Genomic DNA, 20,765 nt, shown 5'->3' with positions numbered 1-20,765 from the left:
CCACTTGAGAGAAAATACAGTGTCCAGTTTGTGAGTTAATGTTAATGTTTGCATCAGTTCCATCAGGTGAAATCAGCCCATTTGTTTAATATGTCTGTTAAATATGTTTCTTTTTATTCATTTTCCAGGTATGGTGCAGTAGGTGACCTGATCTGTTCCTCTGTTTCTATAGGCTCTGTTTCTATCCAGTGCATGAGTGGCATACCGTGACCCTGTCATACTAGGAAAGCATCACTAAATGTTCCCATTAGTTGTCCTGCAGATATGAGTGTCAAGTAAGAAAACATTCATATACATTGTTGTGGAAGGAAATGATAAACAGCTTGTTGTGTCATTGCAGAGTACCAGTTTAGCGGAAACTGCTCTACATCACAGCTAAGCTAGTCAAATGCTAAGTGACACAACACCTTTTTTTTTTTAGTATATTTCATAAAGTGTTACAGCTTCAGCAGCCAATTTCATTGCAACACTTACATATGAACAGAAAGGAGTAGCTGTGGTCAGGAAACTTTGACCCACCTGCAGTATTTATCAAGTATATCTGTTAGCTGGTGTTAATTCCAATCCTGAAAGCATAATGGGTCAGTACAAATGAACTTAAGTTGAATCCAACCGTATCCTTGTTTTGATTTGCCTGCGGAAATCCAACCAGCCTCAGGAGAGTGATGTAAGTGTAACTGAGAGCAACAGTGCTGGTTCAGACTCAGGTTCTTATGAAAGACGTAACTGGACATCTGGATTACAAGCTCAGCGCTGACATTTTGCACTGACTAAAAGCAGTAAATCTTTGTTAGAATGGAGTCATGTTTCTACCAAAGCTGTTGAGTGACACTGAAGTCATTGTTAGAACAGAGGCAGCTGTAACACCAGAAATACTGTTTTTATAGGAAACAAGACAGTCAAAATTACAGACGCTGGTTTTCCTCACTGCTTTGTGTTCTCTCAGTTTATTGTTGTGACTGTGTTCTTGCTTTGTCTTTGAGCTGATGTATTTGAAATGATGGGACATAATGTAGGGTAAGGTCATTAAAAATTTAAAACAATTGCATGTCAAGGACTGATAAATTTAAATCTTTGATGGTTCTGAATGTTAGATTGTATTTATTTATGCCCAGTAGTACACATTAGTTTAAAAAATGTCTGGCGACCATATGAATACAAAAATGTATATTTACCTCTCTAAATCAAACAATTTAATCAAAAATGTTTAAAACAATGAAAAATACAAAACCACATCATTTTAACCATATCCCACAGTCTTACACACTGGAACAGTCAAACTTTTCCACTGTGCTGAGCATTTTTAGGATTTTTCATCTGTGTAGGCTGACAAAATTCATTCATGACCTTGGAAAAAGTCAAGTAACTTGAGTTAACATTATATTGTCACGCTACAATTCCCAAAGTCATGAATGAACACACAAGTCTTATTGAAAACTCAAGCTCTGGCCATTAAAAATATTGGACAAGTCAGTACAGATGTTTAGAGCTGTTTGGGTAATAATTTTACAGTATATTGTCTCTTCCAAGTAAGTCTGACTTATTGAGCGTGGGAGTTTGCTTCCAATGTGTCTGATTGTCTGACCGCTCATGTTTCTTACTTTTAGTGATGTGGCTGCGTTTCCCTGATCTTTGCAATTACGTAAAACCCAAGTTGAATTAAACTGTAATTTGCCATTAAGCCAACATGGAGAGGAGGTTTTCAGTGGAAAAGACTGTGGTTAAAACTGCAGTGTAAAAAAAACAACCCAAAAACCCACAGGAGCAGTTTAACATTAATTGATCAAGACCATGAGATGAAGTGGAAAGCCCCAGGAAAAGCTAGTGGGTGGACCTTGATTTTTTTATGCATTCACCTATCCACTGATTTATGTACCCACATGTCAGCCCTTGGATTCCTTTCATGGGAGGAACATAGTTGAAAAGTCTATGATGATTTTCGGTGTGTCTGCAATGTGTGTTGTTGGCCAGAAGGGGGCAGCCTATATCTCACAACTGTTGAAATAAACACAAGCTTACAGACAAACAAACCCTAAACATAATACTTGCCTAACCCTAACCTTAACCTAACCCTAACTTTAAGATAGTTAACACACACACACACACACACACACACACACACACAGTTGTTTAAGACTGCTTTCCCTCCTACTCCTCCCAAAAGGTGATTACAGTGATTACAAAAGTGTGATTACATTAAATGTGAGCTTATGAATCATGTTTTTCTTTTTCTTTTGGAAAGGACATGGGGCCTATTCTGGTCATTTAAAAATGAAACAGACACACACTCACACAGCCTCTAACAACACGCAGCATTCACCAATAGTAAAATTATGGCGGGGCAGAAACCATCATGAAAATCAATACGTATCAAAATGTCAGGAATGTTCAAATAAATGTTCTTTGTTTCTGAGGTTGGAATATCTGAACCTTGCTTTTAGTTTTCATATTTCCTTATAAGGAAGACGTGCTGTAAGAATGTCTGTATAGTAGTATAAGTGCAGATCTGTATCACCCACACACACACACACAGATGTAGCTGCCAGCACATAGATCTCAGAGTAAAAGTTGGGCGTAATAATAAAGGCTGAAGTTTGTGTAAGTATTTCACATGATGTGGGTGTGACTTGATCCATCCAACAACAGGATTTTCTTGTATCACTAAAATATGTTAAGTGTAATTTATGGTGTTGATGTCAGCACTAATGCGATGCTGTATATACTTTATTTGGATTCCTCAGCAGTTTTTCTAACCAGTTCCCTTATAAATGGTCTCACATTTTGAAAAGACTATGACAAAAATAAGAGCTGAATATCACAACCAAATGAAGACAAAGAGAAGAAAAACAGTGAAATACAGCAGTGTACCAAAACTCATCATGACACACTGGAAATACAGCATTTGTAAGAAACCTCTGAGGCATCTTAATGTGGAGACTTTCATATTAAATATGCAGCTTGTAATAAATTCAACAAAACATGTCATTAATAAAAACAGAATATTCATTTTGGTAGTTATGGATAAATTAATTTAATAGGGTTGTGTTATATTATTGAAGATGTGATATATTGTAAGTATTTGGCAGAGCTGATATTCAGGCACCCTGGTCTGGCAGAACTTTTCTCTTCAAACCTGCCTGAGAACAACACACACACACACACACACACACACACACACACAATCAGCAATCATGTGGATGTGACAGCTTCAACATCTGATTTGTGATCAGTTTATCATCATTGTCTTTGTTCTAGTAGCACTTCTCCATATTGTTCTGCATAGAAAACGTGTGGTCTGGTGATATTCTTACATATACTTTTCTCAACAAATCCCATGAAACAAGAATGAATTGATCTACTAACAAGTATTGTGTTTGTATTGTGTAAGTCTGACATATTTTATTCCTCTGAGCCGTTGAGCTCTGTTGTTGTCAAAAAACTATTAAAATCACATCAGTGTGTCACAACGTTACACTGGTGTGTTACTTCATCCTCGCAACAGTTAAAAGTCTTATAAGGTTTGGCGTAGCCTCTTGAAATATCTCAAGAAGACATAAAAAACAATATGCATCATATTATCATGTTTTTTCTAAGCGGGGAATTTTTAGCTCGGGGCTCCCTTTATTCGCGTGAGTTGAGATTCATTTAACCGCTATTCCAAAGGTCAAGAATGAACTTTCAACTCAATTTTAGATCATTTTAATTATAACCACACATATATTCTACACTGTCTACAGCCTCACAGCATAGCTCAATTTATTTTCTCTGTGTCACTACTGTATATACTTCCGCATGAAACTGTTCCAAATCCACTTATGGTATTCACCCTCTTCTCCAATTTTCAGAACATCAACCTTATAAGGCCTGATGGAAGCCACATGATAAGTTAGAACCCTGGGAAACTCAAATATCCTCCTCACTCACAGACAAAGCAGAGCATTTCATATCTGAACTCTTCCCCCTTGTAGCAGTTTGAGTTTGCCCAGATAAAAGCTTTCTAAATAAAACATGTGGTGATTATTATGACCACAAATACCACTGGAACAGACAATCTGTGACAGGCTAAAATCACAGCTGACACTAAAATATCCTGCAGAATGGAAGGCTGAAAGCACCCGGGACACAGAATGGTGTTCTTTATTTATCATATAGTTCACAGTAACAGCACTATAGGACAAGAAGTGAAAGTGCACTGTTGACTCATCTTCTGTTGAATTTGTGTTCGGCATTAGAAATGACTTGAGATTGATTTACAATGACTGAGTTGGATTGTTTCGACCTTGTATTTTCTTATCTCATTGCAAAATTGAGGACATACTGACAACAGACTATGCCTGTACACTTTGGTGATACCATTTGGAATACAAACACATAAGCTTGCAATATAAGCTCATATATTATTCACAGATGTTAAAATCCCATCTGAAATTCCTGCATTCCTACCTGCATTATTAATCTGCTCTGACTCTGCTGAGGTTTACAGTATGTCTGTGCAGTGGTCAACCAAAAACATCCAAGCTTTGCACTTATTATATTTAGATTTATAATACTTTAATGAGATTTTATTCTGATTTAGGTGTTATTGTAACAATTAGAATTTAATCATGTGCTTATAGAGTTATATGTAGCAGATTCCTAGTCTTATAGTGTCCCCCTAAAACAAAAATAGTAGTTTTTACATTTGTGTTTGTGTTCAGTTTAAATGATTAGTATACAGCGTGTTTATCAGTGAGCTTTACAGGTGTTGTTTAGAGGGGCCAAACTGGAATCATTTTAGTAGATTCAACTAGACCACAGTTGGCAATACATTATGAAATTAGTGTGCGTGTGGTGGTTTCAAATGACATATCAGGACCAGGCAGCCCTCACTGTGCAGCTGTTCATTTAAACAATATGATCTCTCTTTCTTCCTGTTTCTGAACGCTCTTTCTTCCTCTCAATTTATTTCTTTTTCAACTAATGATCCTTCCTATCTCTTTCCACATTATTAGGTGTAGGGCTGCCACTAACGATTATTTTCATTATCAATTTATCTGCTACTATTTTCTTTTTCTCTCTAATTTATAAATGATTTAGTCTATGAAATGGTTAAAAAATTATGAAAAGTGGCATTCACGATTTCTCAGAGGTCATGTTCAATTTACTTGTTTTGTCTGATTAACAGTCTAAACATTAAGATATTTAGCTTACTGTAATATATTACAAGGAAGCAGCAAATTGTCACATTTGAGAAGTTAGAACCAGAGAATATTTGGCATTTTTGCTTGAAAAATAACTAATAACTGATAACGATTAATCAGTTATCAAAATAGTTGCAGATGACTTTCCTGTAAATCGATTAATCCATTAACCAACTAATAGTCGTGGCTCTAATTAGCCTCTAAATGCTTATTTAAACAAGAGATATACCAGTTATGCTTTTAATACAGCATGATCCTCCCCTGCACTGGTCCAAACAACTCTATAGAAGAGGTTGCTGATCTGTTACAAGTGACGAAAAAACCTCTGGATATCAAACAACGCCCCACTGTGGACAATTATGTAATGACTAGTAACAGCTGTCATCATCACCTCTCCATCCTCCTGGATAGCAGGCAGGGCCCATCACTGGATGTACAGATGAGTAGAGATACCTTCCTCCAATGGAGTTAGAGCATCCTCACAAGTGAACACCTCAATTGTCCTCTGGAAAAAAAAGCATGTTTAAAATGTTACTTACATGCATGTGGACAGACAGACAGACACACACACACATGCGCATGACTTGCACACAGCTTTTGCGAATTACAAGCTGTCTCACCTCCATGCCTGTCAGTAACTCCTCTCTGGGTGTGGTGAAAAGAAGCTCATAGAGTCTGTATTTCTGAAAGAGACTTACAGTCCACAGAACACACAGCTGTTTGAATAACGATTATTAAAACCTCAAGTACAAAATCAACAGAATCTAAATATATGTAATTTCAGGTAAGTATGTTATTTTCCTCAGCACATTAATGTGATGGTCATCCTGAATCAATCTTTTCATAAATAACATGAATAACATACAAAAACTTATTGGTCTGCAGCAGTTTTTCTGCTGATTTATACTTTTACTCTATGATAATACTCTATAATAAATACTTTACTGGCTGTAGTTATTAATCAGTTTGCAGATAAAGATTTTACATACAAAATTTATGATGACTATAAAACAGCTGCATTATTATAGATACCCAGATAGCAAGTATATACAATATAACACACAAATAAAGTAGTTCGAATGAGCTCCATCTCGACTAGGTACAACATTAATATATCATGCTGCGTACATGTTAAAGCATAAAAAAACATACACAAGAATATGCTTATACAATTCTGCATAATTGGTCATTTTACTTTTGACACATCACTATAAGTACATTTTGCTAAGAATACTTTCGCACTTTTTCTTATGTATAATTTTGAATGCAGGACTTTTATTTATTAATTGAGTATTGTTACTTTTACCAAGTAAAAACATCTGTTTGATGGAACAGTAATGAAATAAATCTCTCTGTTGATGACAGATTATGAACTTGGAGAAAAAAAATCTTATTGTTAACTCAGTCCCTGACTATAAAGACAACATGGAAATTGGTCATTCAGAAGAATTATTACTATTACTTTGTTCATTAAGTTAGGAAAGTTATTGGAAATCATCAAGTATTCTAATAATGCCAGCAGGGGTTCAATAAGCTTAGATGTGCATAGCAAATTAATATCACTGAATGCTAAAAAAAATACATCTCATGAAGTACAATATAAGATCAGTCATAAACTAAATGTGACTCTAGTTAACAGATCCAGGCATGATAGTGAGTGTAATACACTCTGTGTGAAATGTGACATGGGGGAAATATATGGGGCTATTATATTAAACCACATAACAGTTTGGATTTTTATTATAGCAACATTACAGACTGAATAACATCATTTACTGCATCTCACAGTACAATCAGGTAGTTGTATTGAGGACTTGGCAAGTTCTGAGGAGGACGCTTCATAAAATAAAACAAAATTTAATATAGACTGATCTGTTCATTTTAATACATTTATATTTAGAGCTCCAGAGGCAGCGCGGTTGTTCTGTCCAGTAAAAACATGAAGCTTCACTTTACATTTAGATAAACTAATGTGGCAGCTACAAGTGTTATATTCCATCTGTGAAACCAACATTTATCTTCCAAAAGGAATTATATCATATATCGAAATGCTGCCGAGACATTAGAGCCAGCAGTAAATCACCAAAGAGCTGCATATCAGTTCATCGGATCATGTTCCTCCCAGGATGACAATGCAGGACTCGGATTACTGCTGTGAGATGACCGACTGGTCTCACCTGGCCAGCAGCTCCTCACATCTCCAAAAACGTTGCAGCAAACAGGCGTTATTTGGATAAACTGATCACATGGTTACTTTCTGAAAAAACTATTAAATCTTAATTAAGTGAAATATTAACAGTCGTAGAGCGAAAATTACAGCAGTCTGGCTCAATAGGTCGGGAAGCCAACAGCAAAGTCTGACTTTACTTTTAACATCATCAGATGAAGAGAATTGTCCTCTCCTCCTCCTAGTAACATCTTTTTACTCCCTCATGGCAGAGTTTTACAGCTCTGATCAGTCTGATCTCCAGCTGTGATTGGCCACCGCTGCAGGCCTGTGTGGCGCCACTGTGGCCAAAACACCCGCAGCTGAAACGCACTACCCCCATTCAAACGAATGGGAGGACTGGGGTTTTCACTGCATCGCCTGATTTAATCTGAATAAGGCCCAACTGCTCCAGTGGAGCTGCTCAGTGGCTGGCAGGTCAGACTGTGGTTTTACTGGGCAGCTTCCAGGTGTGAATGTGTGTAACTTTGTGAATGTGATCAGGGTATTTCTGCAAAAGAGAGGCTTCCTCTCAGTGAAACTTCCCTGAATGAATAAAGGTTAAAAAAAAAAAATAATTAGAGAATTAAGTAACATAGCGCTGCTTCCAGTGAGGGTGTGGTGTGTTGGTATTGATGTCTTTATTTTGAGCGTTTAATGTTCTGTATTGTAATTTTATTGTGTCATTGTTTGAAGGGTTGGGGGTCAGTGAAGGCTGTAAGGATGCTGTACATGAGCAAGAAATGAATTAAGGGGAAACATGTATTGTGAGGTTATCAGTTTTATTTAAATTGGATGATTTGACTCCCCATAAATGTGAAAATGTACTACATATGAAATAAATATGAATAAAAAATATTGGCGACACTAAAAATATCTGAGTACTTCTTCCACCACTGTGGCTCTGTCCACTACTACATCCTTGCTGATATTACAATAATCTTATATTTTACTTCAATATTTACAAAAGAGACCGATGAAAAGTTCATGTAATCAGAGCTCAATATTGTCATAAGGGTTTTAACCCCCCAAAAAATGTCCTTGTTTGCACACCTACAGTGTTTTACTAAACATGCTGTGACCTGTGGCTTTGCAACATGTGATACCAGCTTCTCCAGGATGACCCCCACATTGTTACTGATGACCTGGCATAAAAATGTGTCTGTCAGCTACATTTACTGTACACCACCTATGTTGGAAATTAGGCCAGTGTGGGCTACAAGTGGGGCCCAGGCAAGCAATTATCCTCAAGACCAATTTTTGTATCTGCTTACAGTATCTGGGCTAATGACTGGAGAGGTACAAATGGCTCCTTATGTGCTAAACAGGGCCCTCTGTTTGTTGTTAACCATGTAGGTTAAACATTGGCTAGTGTAGCTTACCGTACCAAAATCCACATGAGGCCTACATGAAGCAAATGGATGGACACATGTTTATGCCAGCATATCTCTAACGCATGCTGGGTCCACATGGACATGTTGACTGGGATTTACACTAGGTGAGCATTTGTAACCATTCAGGCATCTCTGAATAAATCATAAATCACAGCTTGGAAAACCCTTTAAATAGATTTTTCCCCCCAAATCCAAAACCATTTGAAGGATTCCTGGTACCTGTCTCTGGTGTAACTTATGAGCGCTGTGGCTGCTTCTCTGTCTAGAGGTGGAGTGCTGCCTTCATCTGAAGATGAGCACTGGCAGGCAGCAGCTAAGGCCTTAGCAAACTCCGTCAGGTTATCCACTAAACTCATCTGTTTCTCTGGAATATGATGAGAACGCAGCTGCTGTGAAACTCACATATTGGATAGGGAACATACTGTAGTTAAAAAGTACACTTACCAATCACATTTACATTTTAACTACATCCTATATTCACTGAAATACCAGAAACAAAGGAACACCTGCACTATCTGCTGCATTAATTATCCCTGCAATAAATCCTACCTTTGTGAAACTTGTAATATTCTGTTGACACTACTTCTGGAAGGTGTAGATTCAACACAATGGTCATTTTAAAGGCCATAGTGGTGGTTTAGTACTGGACCACTATTTATTGAGAGGTATTTGTAATATTGCTATATAAAAAGGTAGGATTTATTGCTGGACTATTGGATTAGATTGTGACATGTGACAGTAGGAAAACCACATGTGTAAATAATCTAATGAAAGATCGCTGAATGGCTGCTTCAGTTTCAGGGTTTTGGTGTTGTGCATGCTGACTACATACAGTAAGTTTCTTCAATCCTTTTCATACTTGCAAAATCTCATCGCTTTCACATATTTCCCTATTGTACACACGTCTATATTTAAATTTGCCACTGTTCCCTGGTATTATTTGTTGACACAAACATCCTATAATCCCATAGAAATTAGATTTTAAAATTCAAGTTGTATATTTTATACATTTATATGTAATTTTTGTACTGTTATCAGCCTTAGTCTCCATTCATTTCTATACGGTTGGTAAAAAAACATCTAAATCTCAAACACATCATGGTTCGCAAAATGTTTGGACTTGATGTAAGGTATATTTGATTTGTAGTAAAGGGGCTGAAATATGCTCTCATTTCATCTGATCTGATGGAGCATTAAACTGGAGTACAGTGGCTAAAAGTAACTGATTACTGTGAGTAAATTCCACATTATCAAAACCACAAATGTGCTGCTATTACAACCCAGAAAATATTTTCCTACCTCCCTGTCTCAATGCATAAATACTACCTTTATTTCAAGTACATAAGTAAATTAAAGCACTTCTCAAAACCAGTGTTACTGGTGCTTCACATTTACAAAAAAACTACCAACTAGCATCTGAAAATAAATAATTAATATCTAAATCAAAGACAATCAAGAATTGTTGGAGGAGAGTAAAGGAGATTAAAAACAAGTCTTAGTAATTATGCAGCAAATATTTGATCTAACTGAACTGTGCAATGGCTTCTTGGCTTGAACATGAATGAATTCAGTGCATTATAATGGGTGATCTGCTCTAGAGTACTTTGCAATGTGTCTTAACTGAATAACTGACTGTCTGGCTGTCATCCTCTTTCTTCCCCACCTCGTATGTTATCCAGCAGCATGTGTAGTACAGCCATGGTGAAGGAAGTCTGTGTAGGGGTGAATTTGGCCTCTTTTGCCCACCAGAAACCACAAACATAGTAATCCAGCAGGGCAGCTTCCTTCATACAGGTCTGATGGTTCCTGAAGCTCAGGATCTCCTTCAGTTCCCTACAGACAACAGAAAGCAGATGTGGGTGAAAACTATATCAGTGCAGCAGTAATTACACAATGACAACAGTGTTTATCAGGGCGTAGCTACCACTGGGGACAACAAGGTCAGTAACATGATGGGTATTTAAGAAGTTGATTCCAGTACACTCAGTATGTTTCAATTTAAATACTTTTAGGCCAACAAATAATAAATAAAAGAAGGTTTCAATTTTTCTACAGCATTTTATTCCTGTGAAGGTGTGGAGAAAGCGCTGAAACATCATTTCATGTTGGAAAATAAAATTTACATAAAGAGCAACTGAACAATTTACTGAATAATCAAAACATGAAAAATACAAATAATTAGACCTTCTTTTTGGTTTAAATATTTTCTGAGTGGTGAGGGTCTCATGACTTCAGTATTTCTAAAATCCTGGCTACAGTCCTGTTTTACATCATCAGAACCATTCTCATCGGTGCCTGAACTATCCCTCAAATTGCATCAGCTTAGTGTAAAATAATGATTACATCTCAGTAGCCGGTGTTGATGCTACGTTGATGCAGTTGTTTTCCAAAAACCAAAATAGATATCATGCTGATATATAATAAAAGTCACTCCTTTGACTAATTTGTCCAGTTGGACGGTTCACAGACATTTAGCTAGCCTGTATTCAGCTCCGTCTCAGCTGCCTACTTCATTAGTTAACTAAGTTATTATCCATGGTTATTATTAGACACAACTTACGAGTGAAGTTGATCCGCACTTCTCTTCAGCAGGTCTTGGATCTGTCGGAGTGGCATCGCTTCCCACTGGAGGATAACAGCTTCCTCTTTCTTACGAGGGAGTAACAATAATGGTCAAAGTTATGTCAAAGACGCAAACACACAACACAACACAACACAACACAACACAACACAACACAACACAACACAACAAACACGTATTTATTTTCTGAGAGTTGCAAATATTAGGTTATTATGAGTACCAGTACCTTTTCATCCTTTACTTTTCGTTGCTCTTTCTTGTCACGACGTGTCGCTCCTCCGGACATGTTGACGCTCTAGTCGTTGCCATGGCAACACCCCACCATACTGCCGATGCAGTGCTGGTTAAAGGTGTTTAGGGACACTAGCAGTTTGAGCCTTGCATGTGTTTGAGGCACAAACTGAAGCTAGAAAACAATTTCCTTCGTACAGTTTAAGGGAAACATAGGAGCCTATTTGTCATCACACACATGTACTTTACATCAGCGTTTGGGATTAGCTAGTAATTACTCGTCATGTGGTTTATAACGATGGTTTCATTCCATATCTCTTATATATAATTCCTCTAATGTGACTTCAATGGCATAATAATCCCCACTCTAGTCTGGTGATATAATTTTATCCTTATACAGTGATGTATGTGATGTAGTAGCCTAAAGGTAAACTAGCCTATAATCAGTTGACACCACAACCATTATCACAGAAGTAGCTTATTATACATATTAATCAATCATAATTGTGTGATTATTACTTTAAAAGACCAGTTCCTATTTTTACCATATAAATCTGAGCTAAATTCACATTCATAGCTGGAGAGTTTGTCTTTATGATAAAAAAAAATAGTATTTTGTGTGTCATAATTGAAACTATGGTCAAATTAAAAGATCTGTCAGTCAGTTTGAGAACGATGGCAGGCTCCATTCCTGTGTTTTGAATTTTGTGGATGCAGACAACTCACTCTGAGATTAAATTCTAGCGAACTTCTTGGAAAATCGACCTGTGTGCCTATTACATAAGGCGTTCTTTCACAATGAATCAGACAGTGCGCTCATGGCTCTTTGAGCGCACTGTCTGCATAATTGGTTCAGTCTTCTTAAAAGTAGTTGGACAAAAGCTATTTATATACCTTCCAGTAACTTATGTCTATCATTGTTGCTATTACAATTTTAACCTGTGTGTGGATATACTGTAGTTATTTTTGCTGGAGGTGGAGGAGGTGGGGTATTTTTAAATTGCCTCTGTGCCAACCTGTTAAATTCCTTTGTTGCATGGCTCAAGTTGATACTTGCCTGGCATACATCTTTTAATGTAAAAGATGCTTCTTTTGATAGTCATGCACCAAATTTTTTTTCATAGTGCCTATTGTGTTTGTGTTTTGTCAGCAGTCTATTTGGTCCTTCAGCCCAATGGAGAAACCACCTCTGATATTCTTAGAATATTCCAATAGTTTTAACGTTGCGACATACCCTCACAGTATTTCTGGACCACTTGGGATTAAAATTGATTGTGGTTAATACCATATATATGTCATATATGTAATTCTAATTGAAATGACTACATTAAAACTCTGTAATAGTGTGATAGTCTAGTTTGAACCTTGTGTGTGTGTGTGTGTGTGTGTGTGTGTGTGCGCGCGTGCATGTGTGTTGCATGATTGTGTGCACACATCTTGAGGTGATTAGAACGCATAAAAAAGCTTGCCCTGGGACTACTCATTACTCACTGATGCCTCTGCCTACAAATATATAGTTTCATTTGTAAAAACACTCACCAATTTCCACTGGGCACTGTAGTTTTTAGTAACTGTTATTAAACAGGAGGAAACAGTGCATTTGCTGGGGATTATTTCCAGTGGTGGAATAATACACAGCAGCAGGATTGAATCAACAATGGAGCTCTATGCCACAGAAAAATAAGCTATATCAGAGTTTGGATACACACAAAACTAATTAGTAGATCAATTAATTGTAGGATTGGATTTGCACATTTGTTGACAATAAGAAAAATCTACAATATCACATTTTGGAAGCATGTCATACAACTGTGAGACCTTATATTTATTATTGCACAGATCACAGCTATTCTGAGTAAAAAACTGCATGTCTACAGGCAACTGGCATATTAAGACTGGAACAACATTGTAGTAATGAAGCAGGTTGCTGGAGGCGTGCCCCAGCTCCCGCCCACCACCAACACTGAAATCCTTCAGACTTTTCACATATAACTCCTCTGTCCCCTGTAGCAGCTGGGACTTCCCGCACGTCTCCACTGTGTTTCCCAAACTCAAAGCCTGGCGTCATGTTCTTCAAGTTCATTTGTGCTGTGGTGACCAGGTCTCTCTTTATCCTCATCTCTCTAATAGGGGTATGGAGAGTGGTGTGGGTGAAAAACAATGGATTCTACTGGTTTCTCACTATCCTCTACTTGCCTCTGGTGGCTGAGATGATCCTGACACTGAGAAGAAGAGGGAATGATTACAAATGGTACAGTATGACCTATTGTAGTCAATATATCATACATGTTACATATGATTTGTTATTCCAAGATTGTAACACTGTTTGTGTAATGTTTCTCTCCATTCAGGTTTTCTCCTGCTATCTTCCTCTTCCTCATCAGTATTATCCCATCATTATGGATTTTAGAGCTTCACCACCAGGAGAACAAATCCACCAACTCAAGGGTATCATCCATGTATTCTGTTATTTTCTATTCTGAGAGTTCCATGTGATAATACTGTGTTCACAAATTGAACATTATCAATGTTAAACTGTGTGTCTCTTATTCTAGTGTGATAAACTCGACTCAACTGAAAATATTAGGAGTATTTTCAATTCCTGGATGAACTCAACCAATGGCAGTGAGTCACTCAAGGTGAGTTTCAGGGTAAAAGGTTACAAAAATTGTAAACAAGTTTGAAATATTTAAGCACTAGAATGTTATAGTCTGTGGAAATAAATCAGGTTTAACATGAAAGCTTCAGTGTATTAAAAAAAATTATTTAAAAGCAGTTTCAAATTGTGCAAACTAATAGACGAGTATTTTTGTGAGAAATATGAGGCGTGAGGTGTTTTTTCTGGTAAGGTAGGGTGACATCTCAACAAAATAATTCTTCTTTGTTCAAAGTTAGTAAATGATGCACATATTTGTTTAGCTGAGATTTGCTTTTGCTTTTCCCTACATGCCCTCACATGTCTAGACAGTGGGGCAGTGTTTGGTAATGCGGGTTCACCTCAAAGAGCCTATTGTAGGGCTGCGGGTGTTTTTTCCCCTTATAACTCAGGCACATTCATAGAGCTGGCTGCTTTCTAATGAAATGGTCCACCCTCAATAAAAACAATTACAAGCCGAACATGAAAAGTCTTTGCTGACTAGTCTGTTTTGACAATATTCTCTTTCCTATTTTCAGTTCAAAGGAATACTTTAACCTACAGCACTTTTGTTAAACTACAGATTTTTTAAAGGTGTAGATTAAGATGAATATACAGTGTAGTTTTTGTGAACTATCCATAAACAAAACTAAGAATCTACAGCCATGCTAGCATCTCTGGTCCTCTGCGCTTAATGCTAACATCAGCATGCTAATTTACACACTATGACAATGCTAACATATTGATATTTACAGGGTTTACTATTTACCATGTTCATCATCTTAATTTAGCATATTACCATGCTAACATTTGCTAATTAGCACTAAACACAAAATACTGATGAGAGTGTCATTAGTTTTGCAGTTATGTATGTGGTCATAAACCAAAGTATTGGACAAATTCAAATTTTGACCTGATGGTAGCACTTGCTGAAAAGTCAGAGGATCAGAGTTATTACAATTCAATTATTACACCATGGATGGCTTTACAAAATTTCACGACAAACCAAAAATGGCAACCTCATGGTGGCACTACAGAAAAAGGGCACCATCTCTAGATAGACAGATGGATAAATTCACGCATCAGAAGTCACATAGGTTAAAGTCAGTTGTAAAATAAATAGACAATAAGATAAGAATTAAAATTAGTTAGAGAACTAGAGCCACACTGGTTAGGAATATACTTTCTCATATTCAGTATCATGTGGTACAGAGAGCTCAGAAACCTCTATGCAAATTGATTAAAGGAACAGTGAAACATTTTGGGAAATATGCTTATTTGCTTTCTTAACAGTAAGATGAGAAGATGAATATAAATATCATTCCAATATGTTAAATACAGAGCTGGGGCCAGGATGTGGTTAGCCTAGCTTAGCACAAAGACTGGAAGCAGGGGGGAAACAGCTAGCCTGGCTCTAAAATGCACAAATTTACATGTTATATCTTGTTTGTTTAATACACACAGAGGGAGTTACAGTATGTGCTTGAAGTATTTCTTTGCAAACAACAGCCAGGTGCAGCTTCCTGAAGTCTTTCTAGTCTTTTTTTTAATCTTTATTAGATCATGACAGTACAGAAATAACAGGAAATGGGTCCCACTGGGGATCTTGTGGTTCATGGTCATCATCTTAACCGCTACAGGCTTCTTTTTTATCACACTCTCAGAAACAAAGCAAATAAATGTATTTCCCAAAATGTTGAACTGTTTCTTTAAGGAAGCTCTTCAGCTTTTGATTCTGTTGCATTTTTCTCTCCTGTGTGACTGGGTGACTCCATAATGAAATGTTACAGATACTTAAATAACTAATATTTAAAAGTTGGCCTAATGGTGAAAGATAAGGCCTGTAAAACACTTTTTGATCCTCTTAAACTTAATTTAATTTCCACACTCTACCCAGAACATCCCACTGTCCACAGTGTGTGCCAACGACTGGATCCTTGCTTTACACCAGATCCTGCTCATCTTACTGATCTTGGGGAAATGGCTGCTGCCGGCTGCTGGGGAGCTGACCAGAGACCAGCTCTCCCAGTTACTGCTGATCTTTGTGGGCACAGCTGCTGACATACTGGAGTTCACCTCTGAAACACTGTCTGACATCAAGTAAGTAAGAGGGGAGGAGAAGGATGATAGAAAAGAAGGAAGATGTTACATTTAAGTTGTTATTTTATAAAATAATTTGGTGAAGTCAGTCATATGTGTGTGTGAAACAGGGATAGCAGTCCAGCTATGGTCTACATAATTCTGGGGGTGTGGACATGGAGCATGCTGCAGTTTCCACTGCATCTCTCAGGTACGGTACAATAACTGCACTAAAAAATAAGATTCTACTGCTATCTTTTTGCTAAAAATACAGTGCTCTTTATCAGCATCAGCCCATTTTTGATAAATAAGTCGATAGATATTCACACTAAAAGCTGAACAGAACACACTTTGTACTGCTGTTGTTAATAATAAAAGAAATATAGCCGCTGTTGTTAATAATAAAAGAAATATAGCCGCTGTTGTTAATAATAAAAGAAATATAGCCGTACACCCAGGGCTGGATAAATCCATTAGAGAAGCCAGAGGCAAAAATGAGCTGTTTGTGGTCATTTAGTTAAAGAAATTCATTTTGATATATGCACCATAAAGCAGGACCAACCTTAAGTTTCTCTCTTTTTTCTTTATTTTATTAGTGTTTATATGATTTTATTTTGCCAATTCATGTTTTTTCAGTTTAGATTTGACTGTATCAGCCTATGGCTTGCTGATCTCTACTGTCACATCTGTTTCACTTCTGTTATCTGTTTTTATGCTGTTTGTAGAGAGCAAATTAACTAAATTAAACCTAAAGCTGGAGTGTGGGACTTTTGTCTCCCCCCTCTGGCAGTGAGAGTAATTACAAAAACACTGTTGACGTGCTTATGTCATAGGCTCCGCCATAGCCTACTCTGTTGCTACTATTGCTGCTATAAAACAATGGATAAATTGTTTTGAGCGACACACAACCCCCATGAACTGACATGTTTCACCATTCATCAGAATTTGATCCATTCTGTCTAATAACATTTGGAAAGTCTAGAAGAGGAATAGGATTAAATTATTTTACACCCATTCAAGTTAGCAGAGGCTAACCGGAAGTTAGCCAGCGGAAGACTCTAGTTTGCATGCTCTGCCCATAGAGCATGCTCAGTGTGTGTTCATCTGGCCAGCGCAGGAATGTCAAACTCAACAGCAGATTAAAATCTTTGGTATATTGTGAAATACAGAGAGATTCATCTGGTGGTGATAGGCTTAATCAGCATTGTGTGAATTTTTTTGGCAAGGGCTTGAATGTGAAGGATGTTCATTTATATGTGAAGTGAGTAAGTAAGTAAGGTTCTGATCCTTTCATTTGATATTGTGCTTTGGTAATATTCCCAAAAAGATTTCTACAAATCAACTGGCAAACAGTGACTATGTGGGCAGGGCAGTTGTACACTTTCAAATCAACAATTAACACGGGCCAAGCAAACACATAGAATTGTAATACTGTAAGTGAACGATAAGGAGGCTTGCAGTTTTGTGTAAAACAGGCATATTTATATTTAAAAAGGTCAGATGCTCCTGCAAGCTAGGAAATATACTGTAATACATTATATATACTGTACATAAATTATATACACTGTACATACATTATATATATTGTACATACACTACATTGCCAAAAAGATTACAACAAAATTGTTAACATCTAATAAAATATGAAATCTTGACGCTTGTAGCAACAAATCACCAGCTCAGCACCAAACAGCAGAGAGACACAGTAAGCAACTAGCTGGTCAACATAGTGAAACTTTTTTTAAATTTTATTTTTACATTTTTATATAATACAGTAATTATATCAAATAATGTTACTCAAGAATAGTTTAGGACTCTAAGAGGATTCAAACCCTGCTTTGAGCCTCAGTAAAGGGTTGAATCACCCTGCACAGGCAACCCAGAAAAGATCAACATGTAGAGTAAAATGGACATTTTTTTTCAATGAAAATATGTCCTATTGGAGTTGTCTTAAATGTATTTTTTCCTTTGTCCCAACAGTAATGCATGCATCTTCAGATGACCTCTCCGAACCAGCTACCTCTCGCTTCTCTCACCTCAGGACTGATATCTGGAGCACAGTGGAAGCTTTGTTCATCCAGGATGGGCCTTTCCTTGTGGTTCGCCTCACTGTCATGATCTACTTCAACGTGGTGCACCAAATGCTGATCTTCTTCGCCATTAAAAACTTCCTGGTTGTAATTCTCAACATTTATCGGCTTTGTGTCCTTATCTGTGACAGCAAGGCCTCCTGAGACTGGATGTAATCAGCAGATTATAGTAATGCTGTTACAGTATATGGCCTTGTGAGTGCATGTCAAGTTTCAATGTACCCCCCTTCCCCCAAACTTAAAACTACATGTTTTAGATAATTTTCCAATTTATATAGATAATGTACTGTATATCAGACCTATGATGTGGCAGTTGTAAATATATCACCATTGTAAAGTCATTAAAACACTGACCTCATGTGTTAAGATAAATATTTCCTGTTAGAGTATAAGAACAGTCCATCAATGTGAAGGTAAAAACTGTTAACAAAAAGTGAGAACAAAGAAGCTCCACAGTGAAATGGAAGTGGATGATATTTTAATCCAATGGGACTCTTGGTGTGATATTATAATTAGATTCTCGATTTTTCTGTAGAGTTTTTGTTTTTCTTTTTGTTTCAAAAGGTTTTATTCTCTCAAAAGTTTTTGTTTGATACTTGAGATATCTAATTCACACACATTTCATGGCTTCACAGTCACATATTTTCATGGCCACCATAAACTAACTGCAGCTTGTTCTGTCCTGAATCAGCACTAACATAACAATGAACACTGGTAAACACATATCTGTCAAATGGCTTGTCATGGCTGAACCCATATATAAAAGTTTTGGTACTGGTTAACACTTGTAAACTGCCCAAAGGGAAAATTAAAGATGTACTGCATTTGCTGGACACATGCATGACTTCAATACCGCATTTACACCTGGCATTAAAATACGATGTGTATCTGGAATGCGCTGGATCAGCCAGACCACATTTGGAGGTGGTCAGGCTCTCATCGTGATCAGATCTCAGCAGGTGTAAATATACAGCCTGACTACATTCATGAGAAAGAAATGGGCCCAGTAAGTTGAAAGGTCTCTTCCTGCCAGCTAAAGCAAACCGGGCAGAAGATACAAGCAGCAGCAGTCGTTACATGTGTTCCCTCACAAAAAGTGATTTAGAAATGACTGATGTCCACTGGTGGCAGCAGTTTCCTGGCCTGGAAGGCTCTATGTTTGTTGACAAGTCTGTCAGCTCCACTTAGCTAATGGCATATGGACATCCAATCACAATACAGGGACAAATGAGAAAACAAGGACACATTTTAATACCAGGTGTAATTGTGTTTTTCTAAGACATTCGCCATAACATATTTATAATGGGAGATATGAACAAGTTAAAAAACCCAATAAGACAGGGACTGTCTTTTTGTTACAAATGCTAATTGCACATGTTTAATACAGATGTTTCTGCAATAAAATCATGTAATTGACTCTCTAGCTATTAATTTGCACCTGGCCTCAGGAGTCTATACCTCCGCCCTGAAGGAAATAAAAAATAAAATATTCCTCCTCAGGAAATACAGTCACTGTTTCTTTTCAGACTTCCTCTGTATTTGTGCTGAAACCAAAGTCCTGGTCAGTGATTGCTGCCAGGTTGTAACTTTCCACAACATTAATTCTTTGTCCTCTGGTGTCCATGAAAGGATGTGATGTTCTCCAGAAAATATAGGTGCCAAAGAAATGTACCGGAGTAAAAAAGTACAATAGGCTATATTAAACAAGCACTTCATTTATCCCCAATGGCAACTGGTTGTAGTGGAGTATAAGTATGAAGTGGCAGAAAGTTGAATAAAGCCAGAATAGGACAAAGGAAACCTCAAAACTGTACTCAAGCACACGAGTACATGTACTCATGTGTCATTTCAGCACTGAAAATCCTTTTTGCCTCTTTCTAGTCGGCCTACATCTCCAAACACCTCACTCTGATCAAGAAGCGTTACCATAACTGCCACAACCCGCAGCTGTTTGACTATCAGCTGATAGATGAAACGTCATCCCCTCCTCCGCCACATGTGCCGCCTGCACTCTGGTCATAGATGTATAAAAAGATCTTATAATACATCCATGACTCTGGTTAACCGGGGTTCCCCGCCCTTGCTGCTACGTAACATGCGGCACATCGTTACGGACAAATGGAGCGCAGCCACTATCTTCACTGACCTGGATAGAGGAGGGTCTGGATCCCACTCAGCTGAGAGGAGAAGACTTCACTGTAGGTAACTCAGCCTTTTTCTTTGCATAAATTATCGTTAATACAGTCCCATATGATCTTTGTGTTACTCATTTGATTCATTGAGGATTTTCTATGATGGACATATTTGGAGAAATAGTTAAACTCGTACATTCTCTGTTCAGAATCACAGTCTAAGCGCACAGTCAAATC

General features: G+C 37.3%; 3 protein-coding genes across 4 annotated transcripts in view; 2 read left to right on the top strand and 1 right to left on the bottom strand.

Moving 5' to 3' along the window:
* Positions 1-474: 474 nt before the first annotated feature.
* On the bottom strand, positions 475-11,714 carry cabcoco1 (ciliary associated calcium binding coiled-coil 1). Of its 2 annotated transcripts, none has more exons than XM_044338755.1 (7): positions 11,588-11,714; positions 11,341-11,429; positions 10,444-10,613; positions 9,000-9,144; positions 5,801-5,873; positions 5,572-5,685; positions 475-3,133 (listed from the first exon to the last, which is right to left on the bottom strand). In XM_044338755.1, exons 1-6 carry the CDS (start codon positions 11,645-11,647, stop codon positions 5,605-5,607), a joined length of 618 nt encoding a protein of 205 aa, XP_044194690.1. In that variant the 5' UTR covers positions 11,648-11,714; the 3' UTR covers positions 475-3,133; positions 5,572-5,604. The 2 variants fall into 2 exon arrangements, with proteins under 2 accessions (XP_044194690.1, XP_044194689.1); XM_044338754.1 differs by having other exon boundaries at positions 485-3,137; positions 11,588-11,713.
* Positions 11,715-13,295: 1,581 nt separating this feature from the next.
* Positions 13,296-19,455, top strand: LOC122971414 (transmembrane protein 26-like). The gene is made up of 6 exons (XM_044338051.1): positions 13,296-13,843; positions 13,944-14,040; positions 14,148-14,231; positions 16,125-16,327; positions 16,438-16,517; positions 18,287-19,455. The coding sequence occupies exons 1-6, from the start codon at positions 13,659-13,661 to the stop codon at positions 18,538-18,540; spliced, it is 903 nt and encodes a 300-aa protein (XP_044193986.1). The 5' UTR covers positions 13,296-13,658; the 3' UTR covers positions 18,541-19,455.
* Positions 19,456-19,748: 293 nt separating this feature from the next.
* The window catches only part of adgra1a (adhesion G protein-coupled receptor A1a), a 31,810-nt gene continuing 30,793 nt past the window's right edge, over positions 19,749-20,765 (top strand). Inside the window, exon 1 of the mRNA XM_044338744.1 lies at positions 19,749-20,598. The gene's annotated coding sequence lies outside the window, so the exon portion shown is untranslated. The remainder of the gene's footprint in view (positions 20,599-20,765) is intronic.

Source organism: Thunnus albacares, chromosome 20 (genome assembly GCF_914725855.1).
Source record: "Thunnus albacares chromosome 20, fThuAlb1.1, whole genome shotgun sequence".
NCBI classification, from domain to species: domain Eukaryota; kingdom Metazoa; phylum Chordata; class Actinopteri; order Scombriformes; family Scombridae; genus Thunnus; species Thunnus albacares.
This window is presented reverse-complemented; position numbering and strand designations above follow the sequence as displayed.